Genomic DNA, 14345 nt, shown 5'->3' with positions numbered 1-14345 from the left:
ATACTAACAAGACCCTGCTTTTAACATCATATTGCCAGACACGCAAGATACCGATGTGCCTACTTTCTGTCGATGCCGAAAAGGCTTTTGATAGGGTACACTGGGTGTTTCTCCGCAGTGTCTTGACTCAGGTTGGACTTGGCTCTACAATGGTGGATAGGATTATGGCGTTATATCACAGGCCTTCAGCTCAGGTACGAGTTAATGGTCTTTTGTCTGACTCTTTGCCTATTACAAATGGAACAAGACAGGGGTGTACGCTTTCACCTCTGTTATATGTGTTAGTCATGGAACACCTGGCTGTGGCACTGCGGACTAACCCTAGCATTAACCCGTTAGTGACCGGCCCATCGTGTTTCTACGTCGGTCACTAACGGGCCTTATTCCGATGCCATAGACTTTTTACGTCGCGGCATCGGAATAAGTAAACAGAGCAGGGAGTTGTCAAATCTCCCTGCTCTCGGCTGCTAGAGGCAGCTGAGGGCTGGGGGCATCCCTGCTCTGCCATGTGAGGTCGATATTAGTATCGATCTCACACGTTTAACCCCTCAGATGCGGTGCTCAATAGCGAGCACCGCATCTGAGTGGTTTTGGAGAGAGGGAGGGAGCTCCCTCTCTCTCCCACCGACACCCGGCGATACGATCGCCGAGTGTCTGTGTCTCTAATGGCAGCCGGGGGTCTAATAAAGGCCCCCAGGTCTGCCTGGAGTGAATACCTGCTAGATTATGCCGCAGGCATGACCTAGCAGATGCCTGTCAGTGTTAAACGGACAGGCAGTAATACACTGCAATACAAAAGTATTACAGTGTATTATAAATGCGATCGCAGAATCGCATATTATAGTCCCCTAATGGGACTAGTAAAAAAGTGAAAAAAAAGTTTAATAAAGTTAATTGAAAAAAAAAATGTGAAAAAAAATGAAAAACCCATCTTTTCCCCTTACAAAATGCTTTACTATTAAAAAAACAAAATAAAGTTAAAAAGTTACACATATTTGGTATCGCCGCGTCCGTAACGACCCCGACTATAAATCTATTACATTATTTAACCCGCACGGTGAACGCCGTAAAAAAATTAATAAAAAACTATGGAAAAATTGCTGTTTTCTGTGAATCCTGACTTTAAAAAAATGTGATAAAAAGTGATCAAAAAGTCGCATCTACTCCAAAATGGTACCAATAAAAACTACAAGTCGTCCCGCAAAAAAAAAGCCCTCATAAAACCGCATCGGTGAAAAAATAAAAACGTTACGGCTCTTTAAATATGGAGACCCAAAAACAAATAATTTTGAAAAAAAAGCGTTTTTACTGTATAAAAGTAGTAAAACATACAAAAACTATACAAATTTGGTATCGTTGCAATTGTAACAACCCGCTGAATAAAGTTATTGTGTTATTTATACCACACGGTAAACGGCGTAGATTTAGGACGCAAAAAAAATGGCGACATTTTAGATTTTTTTCTATTCCCCCCCAAAAAAAAGTTAATAAAAGTTAATCAATAAATAATATGTCCCCCAAAATGTTGCTATTAAAAAATACAACTTGTCCCGCAAAAAACAAGACCTTATACAGCTATGTAGACGCAAAAATAAAAAGGTTATAGCTCTTTGAATGCGACGATTGAAAAACGTAAAAAATAGCCTGGTCCAAAATAGGCTGGTCATTAAGGGGTTAAGGGCATTTGTGTTGGCGCTCAGCATCACAAGTTAGCACTGTACGCTGATGATCTTCTAGTGTATCTTACGAATCCTATGATGTCTTTGCAATCTTTGACTGGGGAGTTTGAGCGATTTGGTCACTTGAGTAACTTCAAGGTCAATTATTCTAAATCGGAGGCGCTGAATGTATCTCTGGACGCCCCTCTAGCTGCTTATCTCGCTCGGGTTTTCCCGTTTAAGTGGCAAACTGCATCTTTAAAATACTTGGGGATACATATCCCCACACATTTGTCTGACCTGTTTACCATGAACTACACACCTATCTTATAGCGTACATTGCGAGAGTTGGAGGCCTATGGGGGTCGGCGCATGTCGTGGTTCGGGCGTATCAACGCTATTAAAATGGATATTTTACCTAAATTTCTGTACATATTTCAGACTGTCCCCATTGTGGTTCCTGCGTCCTTCTTTAAGACCTTGCATAGGGCCATAACCAAATTTGTATGGGACTCTTCTAAGCCTCGGATTAGATTTTCTGTTCTCAGTAGGCCCCAGGTGGAGGGGAGTGCGGGCTTGCCGGACTTTAAGCGTTACCATCAAGCTGCGATCCTCATGAGGTTGGTGGATTGGTTCCATGCGGCTGCGGGTAAGCAATGGGTGCGCATTGAGAATAATATGTCCCCTCTTGCATTGTCCTCTTTGCCTTGGTTGTCTGGCTTACAGCGTCCAACGTCTTCTCTGCCTTTCCTCACACATCAGTTTCTTGTGGTCTGAGAGCGGATCATTGGTACCCTGTTCACCATCTGGGTCCTTTGACTCCTCTGTTTGATAATCCTTCCTTCCCTCCGGCGGTGTGTGTGGACACATTCCTCTGTTGGGGGAGACAGGACGGCGGATACCTAGCTCAGACCCTGACGTCCAATGGTGCTATTTTGTCCCTTGCTGCTGTCTCTGAGGCCTGCCCGGGGAGACGATCAATATGGTGGTCTTATTTTCAGCTACGTTCGTATCTCTCTTCCATCAGTGATTGTTTGGTGTTTTCTTCAGGATAAGACTCCTTTAGAACTTTATCTGTCCTTGACCTCCGCTCCTTCTCACATGCTGTCCTATTTACATGGACTTCTCCGCCCTGGCTATTCTTTTTCTCAACTGGTGTTCACTACAGCATGGGATGAGGAGATAGGGGTTCGACACTCGGAGGAGGATTGGGGGACTTCCTTTTTCCTGGCTCACAAATTGCCGACTTCTTGTTTTGCTTAGGAAAATAATTATAAAATCCTTACCAGATGGTACCGTTGTCCTTCATTCCTGCATAGGATATTTCCTGATGTTTATAATGCTTGTTGGAGGTGTGGGGAGGCTCCTGGAACCATGTTGCACATTTGGTGGGATCGTCACTTTTGGGGGAACATTTTTGAACTCGGGAACAAGCTGTTTGACACTGAAGTTCCTCCTTCTCCTTCTATTGGCTTGCTTTCCATGGTTCCTGGATCACTCCCACGCCTCAAACAAGGTATCTTTCGGCATTTTTTGACCACATCTCGCACTATCATACCAAGTCACTGGAAGTCCATTCAGGTGCCTTCTTTGCAGGAATGGGTTACTGAAATGAACGGGATTATGAGGATGGAGGAGCTGATGCCTGCTGACCGGGGTAGATCTGACATCTTTGTTGAACAGTGGTCAGTTTGGTCTGTGTTTCGGGGTGGTGCTGATTTGCCTCTTTGGCTGGATGGCCTCTTCTGAATGTTCCTATCGCCAGTTCTGTGTGCTTTTGTTTGTCTGTGCTTCCCTTTGTTGTCCTGTGTTTGTGTTATTTTGTGTTTGAATTAACACTTAAAAATTGTCATTCTTACTTGTTTTTTAGGACTGGTTTCCCTACATATTGCACTACTATTGAATTTGAATATGGCTATTGTGTTGTTATTTGCCATTGGATGTTATTATCTCCTCTTCTCTTAATTTTCTTTTTTGCTGTTTGGGAGAATATCTCCTGCCTTTGAATTCACGTACTTGTGAATTCATACACTTTGAATGTATTGCACTGCGTGCAATGTTTTGAAATATCATATGATATTCTAATAAAATTGTTGATAAAGTAAAAAAGAAAAAAAATGGTTCATGCAAAAAATGCACCTTGAACGTTAAAAGGTACATGTTTCCCTCTGGGCGTCATAACATGTCAAAAAAGCGGGTACATGCACAAGTGGTGTGTCGTTTTGCTCAGCAGAAGTTGCCGTATAGTTAATATAGTGATTTGTTTTTTACCATGATGTGTGGTGTGTACAAGAAAAATGCCACTGAGTTCACACCATAGTAAAAAAAAAAAAAAGTGCCCATTTTTTTTTTGGTGTCATCCTTTAACAAAATTAGAAAAAAAATTAAAGTACCACTTTTGTAATACGCCCCTTTTTGAATACCATAAGTGGTCTACTTTACTAAATGGTGTACTCTGCTGGCCACTTTGGATGTTTTGGTGCCACAGGTTTATCGTAAAGGCAGTGTGGTGTGATAAAATGGTTCATGCAAAAAATGCAAACTAAAAGTAAATAGAACCTGTGATTCTGGATGCTATAACATGACGATAGAAAGGGTTGCGAGCATTTTTGTGGTATCCTGAAACTTAGGAGAAGTAGCTTACGATGTTTTAGGCCTTGATTAAAATTTTCTACAAATTTAAAAGGCAAAAAATATAGCCAAAATAAAAAATATATATTTTTTTTCACTTTTTTGATCAATTGTTTGTTAGTAATATAAAATATGTGTTGCATATGTAGTAAAAATATATATTTTTTGAAAGCGTGATTTGTTCTAAAAAAAACAAAACTAAAAAAATTGTTAAGTCATCCAAAGTAGTTTAAAAGTTATGACCGTTTAAAAGAATGTATGCCAAAACTTTACATTTAGACCTGGTCATTGAGGCATCAGTGACCCTTGGTCCTGAAAGGGTTAATCTTAAAAGTAATCTCCATTGGATTTATTTAAAATTATACAAAAAAATAACCACCCTGGTGTGAAAGTGTTTAGGATACAATTCTGACATTATTAAGACTGTCTCGTTTTGCTGCCAGTTTCCTCCCTGAAGAGCCAGTAAAAAAAGGCTGGTGAGACATTTTGGAGCAGTGAAATTAATACAGGGACAATCTGCCAGGATAATAGAGAAGATCTGTGAGTCTGGAGGCCGCTCTTGTCAGAACAAACAAGCAGCCTCCAACCAGGGCCAGCCTTAGGGGTGTGCGAGTGCACAGGGGCACTGCACCCTCCCAGCATGTAGGGGGTGCCACTGGGCTCTGCCTCTGCTCTATCCTCTGCTCCTCGTTACACACACGGACGAAACAAGAGCCGAGGAGCAAGAGCAGAGGAGGAAGCTCCGTCACAGCCCGTCCTGCAAGAAACCTGTAAACCTGTCAGCAAGGAGAGATGTAAGTGTCTATGTGTGTGTGTATGTGTCTCTTTGTTTGTGTGTGTATATGTTCTACAGGGTGGGCCATTTATATGGATACACCTAAATAAAATGGGAATGGTTGGTGATATTAACTTCCTGTTTGTGGCACATTAGTATATGGGAGGGGGGAAACTTTTCAAGCTGGGTGTTGACAATGACGGCCATTTTGAAGTTGGCCATTTTGTATCTAACTTTAGTTTTTTCAATGGGAAGAGGGTCATGTGACACATCAAACTTATCGAGAATTTCACAAGAAAAACAATGGTGTGCTTGGTTTTAATGTTACTTTAGTCTTTCATGAGTTATTTACAAGTTTCTGACCACTTATAAAATGTGTTCAAAGTGCTGCCCATTGTGTTGGATTGTCAATGCAACCCTCTTCTCCCACTCTTCACACACTGATAGCAACACCGCAGAAGAAATGCTAGCACAGGCTTCCAGTATCCGTAGTTTCAGTTGCTGCACATCTCGTATCTTCACAGCATAGACAATTGCCTTCAGATGACCCCAAAGATAAAAGTCTAAGGGGGTCAGATCAGGAGGCATTTCTTCTGCGGTGTTGCTATCAGTGTGTGAAGAGAGGGAGAAGAGGGTTGCATTGACAATCCAACACAATGGGCAGCACTTTGAACACATTTTATAAGTGGTCAGAAACTTGTAAATAACTCATGAAAGAATAAAGTAACGTTAAAACCAAGCACACCATTGTTTTTCTTGTGAAATTCTCGATACGTTTGATGTGTCACATGACCCTCTTCCCATTGAAAAAACTAAAGTTGGATACAAAATGGCCGACTTCAAAATGCCCGCCATGGTCAACACCCAGGTTGAAAAGTTTCCCCCCTCCCATATACTAATGTGCCACAAACAGCAAGTTAATATCACCAACCATTCTCATTTTATTTAGGTGTATCCATATAAATGGCCCACCCTGTAGTATGTGTGTGTATATGTGTATATACTAGTACATACATGTATGCATGTAGAAAAAAGCAGAGGATTGGAGCAGCACTGTGAACAAATGCCTGACTAGGCTGGTGCAAAGCTTCAAAAATAAAGGAGTGACCTCTCCTTATGTGTTAGGGTATGTTCACACGGCCTATTTACGGACGTAATTCGGGCGTTTTTGCCCCGAATTACGTCTGAAAATAGCGCCTCAATAGCGCTGACAAACATCTGCCCATTGAAAGCAATGGGCAGACGTTTGTCTGTTCACACGAGGCGTATATTTACGCGCCGCTGTCAAATGACGGCGCGTAAATAGACGCCCACGTCAAAGAAGTGACCTGTCACTTCTTTGGCCGTAATTGGAGCCGTTATTCATTGACTCCAATGAATAGCAGCGCTAATTACGGCCGTAATGGACGCGGCGTTCAAGCGCCTGCACATGCCGGTACGGCTGAAATTACGGACATGTTTTCAGGCTGAAACATCCCCGTAACGGACGCCCTCGTGTGAACATACCCTTAGATATCCAAAAAAGAGAACGTGAAGCAGCACTCAAATAAAGTGAATTTGCTTCTCTGTTTTGGACATGTATGTATGTATATATTCCAGAATGTGTGTGTGTGTATATATATTTGCCTGTTTGTCTAAATATCTGCCTTTATGTATGTGCAGTATATATGTTCGTGTGTGTGTGTGTGTGTGTGTGTGTATATGTGGTATTTTTGGTTTGTGGAGGGCGGCAATAGAGAATCCCGCACAGGGCGCCATCCAACCTAAGGCCGGCCCTGCCTCCAATATATACAGAGGAAAGGACTCAAATTTTCACAAGGACTTGTGATCAGGGTCCTGGCTAGTGTGGGAAATGTGTAGATGTTAGGCTGGGTTCACACGAAGGTTTTTGCAGGTGGAAAATCTGTCTCAAAATTCAGTTTGGAAGTTTGAGGCAGATTTTCCTCTGCCATTGAGCGCCGCAGGCATAATAAATACGCTTTCTCTGCCTCCCATTGATATCAGAGGCGTAATCGTGCGAAGATAGGGCATGTCCCTTCTTTCTCCCACGAGCCAGTTTTACCGCTCGCGGGAGAAAACCGCCCCCGCCTCCCATTGAAATCAATGGGAGGCATTTTCGGTCGTTTTTGACGAGTTTTGTGGAGCGGTTTCCACGCCAAAAAACTCTGTGTGAACCCAGCCTTAGTCGGTCCCTAGTGCACACAAAAAGATAGTGACACTAGTGGATACAGTCCTGAAGCTCCAACTCTGCTCAGAATTGTATCCTAAACACTTTCACACCAGGGTGTTTATTTTTTTGTATCATTTTAAATAAATCCAGTAGAGGTTACCTTTTAGATTGAGGGTCACGTCCTGACACTATTGTGTATTATTTAGCCCAGCAGGGAAATCAGTTAAGTGAACATTACTGCAATCACTTAATAATTACTATTCCATTATTCTTATTATTACTATCATTACTATAGTACTATGAGATTCCTATAATTAAAGCTTTTGATCCGAAAGTCTTATTATTATTATTATTATTATTATTATTATTATTATTATTATTATTATGCTTATGGTATTCTTATTTTTACTATCATTACACTATCATTACTATTATAATATTATTATTATTATACTTAGTAGTAGTAATAAGAATACTTTAAGTATAATAATAATATAATAGTAATGATAAGGTAGTGATAGTAGTAGTAATAATAAGAATATTATCACTACGATATCATTACTATTATATTATTATTATACTTAAAGTATTCTTATTACTACTACTATCACTACCTTATCATTACTATTATATTATTACTATACTTAGAGTATTCTTAATATTACTGTCATTAAACTATCATTACTATTATATTATTACTATACTTAGAGTATTCTTAATATTACTGTCATTAAACTATCATTACTATTATATTATTACTATACTTAGAGTATTCTTAATATTACTGTCATTACACTATCATTACTATTATATTATTACTATACTTATAGTATTCTTATTAATTACACTATTGTTACTATTATGTTATTACTATAATTATACTATTCTTATTACTACTACCATTACCCTATCATTAAGGTTATACTATTACCAGAATTATACTATTCTTATTGTTAGAAAAACATGCTATTATATTATTACTATAATTATTATATTGTTATTATTACTATCATTAATCATTTCTATTACCGGAATTAAACTTTTATTTTTTACAATCACTACTATTAAAATATCACTAAACTTATTCTATTCTTATTATTTCTATCATTACTATATTACTATGAGATTCCTATAAATAAAGCTTTTGATCCAAAAGTAGATGAAAAACCATAAAAACATTCAGCCTTTTCTGGCAACAGGAGGAAAACTCCTTCTTGATCCCAGAAAAAAGGTGATCAGTCCTAGAACCCTGGATCAAACCTACTAATTCCTACCTGCAACAGTGCCCTATAAGAGAACCGACTTAAAACTGTGCCACATAACAGAGTCAACATGCAGCAGTGCCCCATAACAGAACAAACATATAACAGTGCCCCATGACAGAACTAATCTGATACAGTGCCCCATGACAGAAATAAGCTGTAACAGTGCCCCATGACAGAACTAATTTGTAACAGTGCCCCATGACAGAACTAACCTTTAACAGTGCCCCATGACAGAACTAACCTTTAACAGTGCCCCTTCGAGATCTAACCTGTAACAGTGCCCTATAAAAAAACTAACCTGTAACAGTGCACCATGAAAGAACTAACCTGTAACAGTGCCCCATGACAGAACTAACCTTTAACAGTGCCCCATGACAGAACTAACCTGTAACAGTGCCCTATGACAGAACTAATCTGTAACTATGCCCAATGACAGAACTAATCTGTAACAATGCCCCATGACAGAACTAACATGTAGCAATGCCCCATGACAGAACTAACATGTAACAGTGCCCCATGACAGAACTAACCTGTAACCGTGCCCCATGGCAGAACTAACCTGTAACAGTGCCCCATGACAGAACTAACCTGTAACAGTGCCCTATGAAATTACTAACTTGTAACAGTGCCCCATGACAGTACTAATCTGTAACAATGCCCCATGACAGAACTAACCTGTAAAAGTGCACCATGATGGAACTAATCTGTAACAGTGCCCCATGACAGAACTAACCTGTAACAGTGCCCCATGACAGAACTAACCTGTAACAGTGCCCCATGACAGAACTAATCTGTAACAGTGCCCCATGACAGAACTAACCTGTAACAGTGCCCCATGACAGAACTAATCTGTAACAGTGCCCCATGACAGAACTAACCTGAAACAGTGCCCTATGAAATTACTAACTTGTAACAGTGCCCCATGACAGTACTAATCTGTAACAATGCCCCATGACAGAACTAACCTGTAAAAGTGCACCATGATGGAACTAATCTGTAACAGTGCCCCATGACAGAACTAACCTGTAACAGTGCCCCATGACAGAACTAACCTATAACAGTGTCCCATGACAGAACTAACCTGTAACAGTGCCCCATGACAGAACTAACCTGTAACAGTGCCCCATGACAGAACTAACCTGTAACCGTGCCCCATGACAGAACTCACCTGTAACAGTGCCCCATGACAGAACTAACCTGTAACAGTGCCCCATGACAGAACTAATCTGTAACAGTGCCCCATGACAGAACTAATCTTTTATAGCTTTTATAGCAAACACAACCTGCAACAGTGCCTGCATAATGCCAACACCTGCAACAGTGCACACACAACAGAGCAATAGTGCCCCCATATACAGCCAGTCTGCAGGAGTACGCCCATAAGAGATACAGCCATCTGTCAATCATTGGTGCCATATCTAGTTTTGGTATCCTCAGGGTCTGTGCTGGTAATAGTCCAAATATTCATATCAGTTACCAGCAATGTGGACTACAGAAGGACGTCTCACTTTACCACATGACACTCCCGGTTCCCCCGTCACTATACATATTCCTATCAGTTATAAGCAATGTGGACTACAGAAGGACGTCTCACTTTACCACGACATTCCCGCTTCCCCCGTCACTATACATATTTCTATCAGTTATTAGCAATGGGGACTACAGAAGGACGTCTCACTTTACCACATGACATTCCCGGTTCCCCCGTCACTATACATATTCCTATCAGTTATTAGCAATGGGGACTACAGAAGGACGTCTCACTTTACCACATGACATTCCCGGTTCCCCCGTCACTATACATATTCCACAGTGATCACAGCGATCTGTATTTTCTGAGTGGAAGAAATTGGTAAGAAGTTCCATCTTGTTATCTTTATTCCTCAGTCATTTCTAGTTCAGCCCCTTTATTAGTAACAGAGATGATGAAGAAGAAGAGAAATAATAAAACAGCGGCACAAGTAAAATCTTTCATTTTCTGTTTATTGTGCCGATAAATAAAGTGATGGCGTTTATAAAAAAATCTTACATGTAAGTTCTCTTGTCGGTAAGGGGAGGGGGATGGGCCGGGAGTCTTTATATTTCTTATTGAAGAAGTTCTTGTGGTCGGTCTGTTTTGGGCTTACAGACGTTCCAGTCCGGTCTCCCGGTTCTCTTGTTGGTGAGGGGAGGGGGCAGGGGACAGGCTGGAAATGTTCATTTCTTTGTTACACCAATGTTATGAGGAGCGTCGGCTTCCAGGTCTTATCTATCAGACGCCAATCCCATTCCAGGAACAGTTCTCTTGTTGGTGAGGGGAGGGGGGAGGGGACAGGCGGGAAATCCGCTTTTCTTTGTTACACCAATGTTATGAGGAGCGTCGGCTTCCAGGTCTTATCTATCAGACGCCAATCCCATTCCAGGAACAGTTCTCTTGTTGGTACGGGAAAGGGGTGAAGGGGGAAGTTTTTAGTTTTTTTTAAATGTTCAATGATTGACGACTGCAGGATTTACATGATGTTACGTATAATTTTCTTAATGGCGGGAAGGTTCTGCGGTGTCACATACTTCCTCACCATCGGCATACATCTGGGGTGATGAGCCAGAAGCTGCAGGGTGTTCCGGCCGTGCATCCTGTCACATATAATTTATGGTTAAATAAACATCAACAAGAACTATAGAAATCTATATGAGACATGAAGATACTGATATAAGATATATTTACACGGCTACATGAGTTATCCCCAATCTGTCTTTAGAAAAGCAGAGTGACCCCCAGTACAGCCGCCCCCGCAGATCCCCCAATACTTGTCACACAGGTTTTATGACTTGTAAATGGCAACGCTGAATAATAAGAATAAAATGTCAGCGCTTCTGTCTTCTCATGTCTGAGGAAGGTTCTTCAAGAGCCAAAATCAGCAGCTTCCATTCATTATGAAGCATTCACTTGTCACCCTTCTATTTCCATTGGTTTTACATCTGAGCTCCTAATAACAGTCCATGGACATTGTGTATATAGTCTATATGAAGGTATCTCACCTGGCTTCAGGGCAGCCATCTTGGGCAGAGCGGGTGATGGCTGGTATAGCCCTGTCAGTAATGCCTATGCCACCAGACAGGATGTAATCGGCTCCGCTCCTCCGCACGATGGTGTATAGTTGTTTGGCTGCACAGGATCTCACTATCGAGTTAAGATGACTGTAAAAACAAAAGGGTAGAAAGGGTTAATATAGAATTTATTGTTTGGACTCAATAAAAAACTTTTAGACAATTTCTCATATCTTTATCGTATTACAATATGACACTGATTGTATTCAACATATAGAAATACCTTAACCCGCCGTCAATGAGGGCGGCGAGCGCTCTGCCCGGGTGGATGTTACGGGCCATGGAGGACAAGGCCTCCTCTGCTGCGTCACGGAGAAAGGTGTTACATTCTCCGCTCATCTGCAGAAGGAGACGGACGGAGATGTTAAGTCCGTATAGCATCTTGTCCTGTAGCCCCTGAAACATGTCACCTAGGCAGACCATGGCAGCTCTGGACACCGCTGATCTTAAATTCTTCACCTGTAGGTAAATTAAGGAAGAACGGGTCAGATCAGTAGGAGAACGAAAAGTTGACAAAGGATCACTGTTATCAAAATTGTCAATGGTAATCTTTCATGTTAAGGACAAGGCTACCCAGGTGATGTTCACCCAACACTGCCAGAGAGGAAATGTCCCCTGACATGTCACCAGTTATTAGACGATCGAGTAGTTTACATGTTTTTTAAAACGATTGTTAGATAAGTAGGTACTTTGTTGTATCGTTATCTGGCAGTCCTAACCAGGACATTACTAGTTGGCCAATTGTTCCACAGCTACACCTATATCCATCAAAATCTTTCGTGTAATCCTAGCCTAAAACTACCCTGTTTACCTTGCACTACCGGGCTTTACCACATGGTGTGCTATCAAACTCCATTTTGAGGATCCATCCATTCATCCATCCATGATCGCCATGGAACACAAAGTAGTTTTATACAGGCCTGTATACTGTGCTGTAGTATAATATTCTAACCTGCCATCTACTGGTAGAAATGTTTAGTGCAATAAATTACACTCTTATTTATACAATATATACGGTGATTCTGCTTCTGTACAATGCGTCCTACCCAGAGATCCTAAATAATATGGAGTTGAGTCATTTCTGGTCCCACATCACCACCACCCTCTCCATACACATCAGATGTAAGACTGAATTTAGGATCAGTGTATAATAGAAGTGACTATTATTAGAGGCGTATAATAACCTCATGGGTGACGGCGGCATGCAGCTCTTGGCTCCTCAGTGCAGCAATATCCTGATGATGGACAGAGAGGGAGCGGACGACCTGTAGACCGGCGATCTTCTTCTCCCTGTAGATGATACATAGGACTTAGTGATATAAACTGCACATTATATCTGTTTCTACCCATCCTCTGTGTCATTGTCCTCACCAGTCGTTCTTGCTCAGCAGCTCCAGGGCTTCACAGACGGCCATCTTGGGCTTGGAGAGGCGCTTCACTTCTGGTCTCTACATGGGCTGAGCGTGTACAACTGCGTAGTAATAAATGTAGAATGACTGATATGACATGAACGCTGATGACGTCTTCAGAATAAGTTTGCCGACACTCGCTGAGCCCTTTAGACCAGTCAGAAGGGTCAGGAGGGGTCATGTGATCCATGTTGACCATTTTTAAAACCCTTCCTGCTTTGTACATGTCTATGGGGGCAGGGTAGCGCCCGCACGTGATTTATCTATTGGCTTGTAGTTGGCCAAGGGGGCTCAGTGAGGGATGGCACAATATTGACTACCACAATAGGGACTGTTTAGTGGGAGCAGCCACCAGGTCCATGATATAGATGCTCAGCGCTCGGGTTTGTCGGGTGTCTGATGTCCTTTATGATTATCGTTTATTATCTATATAATGGAGTAAAGTAGAAGTACCTGGATGACTGATGGAACCATTTGTCTGCGCCACTAAACTCTTCCCCATCTGTACTGCCGGCAGCTTGGTCTTCCCTTCTCCGGACATGTTCTTCTTGTCCTTGGGGACGGGAATACGGGACTTCTTACACCCCTGTATATGTGGCTGCTCCGCCATGTAAGCAGGAGATGCTCCATCTGTACAGAATGGAGACAGTTCTATATTAGTCCTGCAATTCCTGATTTCTCTCTGCACTTCCACGCTGGATGACTGCAGATATTCTATGAGCCGTGTAACATATTCCAGACTACGGAGAATTGTTCATGTGTTTCCTACATGAGCTGTGAGTAGCGATACAATAATATACATCAGTAGTGATGGCCGCCGTCCTCCCGCGCTGGACGCAGGAATATAAGGGGAGTAACTATAGATATATATAATGTCACATATTAGTAGAGAAGACGGGGAGAGACTTCTCCTCCTGATAGAGTTCCCCTGTAATGGACCTGTAGTGTAATAGATATAGGTCACCAGTACTGACTACTTACATGGCGCTGCAGACGTCAGGTCCGGACATTTCTCCTGACATTGAGCAATCGGGGGAAATTTCAGGCGGTTAATCGGACGCTGAAAACAGAATGAGAAATGACAATGTTTATACTGTAGTATTGTGATTATACTTCTCCTCCATGTAGGTGGAGTTCTCCTTTAACCCCTTAACGCAACAGGACGCACCGGTATGTCCTGGTGCAGTTTAAGAAGTATGGAGCGCTGCGAGTGTTGGCTGACAGCTGTTCCTGACTTTTTAACCCTTCAAGTGCTGTGGTGCTGACGAGGCGTTGTAAAGAGGGGGCGGCCCCCTCCCATAGCTCACCCCCCACCCCCGCAATGAGATCAAGTTGTGACGATGGTTGTCA

At 41.8% G+C, this 14345-nt stretch overlaps 1 protein-coding gene and 1 long non-coding RNA gene across 2 annotated transcripts; both read right to left on the bottom strand.

The window, feature by feature from the left end:
* Positions 1 to 10843: 10843 nt before the first annotated feature.
* Positions 10844 to 12033, bottom strand: LOC142665229 (TOG array regulator of axonemal microtubules protein 1-like). The gene is made up of 3 exons (XM_075844853.1): positions 11810 to 12033; positions 11518 to 11676; positions 10844 to 11112 (listed from the first exon to the last, which is right to left on the bottom strand). Exons 1-3 carry the CDS (start codon positions 12007 to 12009, stop codon positions 10989 to 10991), a joined length of 483 nt encoding a protein of 160 aa, XP_075700968.1. The 5' UTR covers positions 12010 to 12033; the 3' UTR covers positions 10844 to 10988.
* Positions 12034 to 12984: 951 nt separating this feature from the next.
* Positions 12985 to 14054, bottom strand: LOC142664600 (uncharacterized). Its single transcript, XR_012851333.1, has 3 exons — positions 13977 to 14054; positions 13449 to 13625; positions 12985 to 13057 (listed from the first exon to the last, which is right to left on the bottom strand). It is a non-coding gene; the product is annotated as an uncharacterized LOC142664600 (long non-coding RNA).
* Between the last annotated feature and the right edge of the window lie 291 nt (positions 14055 to 14345).

The sequence above is a fragment of the Rhinoderma darwinii genome, chromosome 12 (genome assembly GCF_050947455.1).
Source record: "Rhinoderma darwinii isolate aRhiDar2 chromosome 12, aRhiDar2.hap1, whole genome shotgun sequence".
In the NCBI taxonomy this organism is placed as follows: domain Eukaryota; kingdom Metazoa; phylum Chordata; class Amphibia; order Anura; family Rhinodermatidae; genus Rhinoderma; species Rhinoderma darwinii.
This window is presented reverse-complemented; position numbering and strand designations above follow the sequence as displayed.

Excerpts from the sequence above, each read along its gene's own strand:
- LOC142665229 (XM_075844853.1), bottom strand. The coding sequence starts at position 12,009 with ATGGTCTGCCTAGGTGACATGTTTCAGGGGCTACAGGACAAGATGCTA. Across the intron at positions 11,677-11,809 it reads CTCATTGACGGCGGGTTAAG|TCATCTTAACTCGATAGTGA; the intron begins GTATTTCTATAT and ends TTGTTTTTACAG. Across the intron at positions 11,113-11,517 it reads GATGGCTGCCCTGAAGCCAG|GATGCACGGCCGGAACACCC; the intron begins GTGAGATACCTT and ends TATATGTGACAG.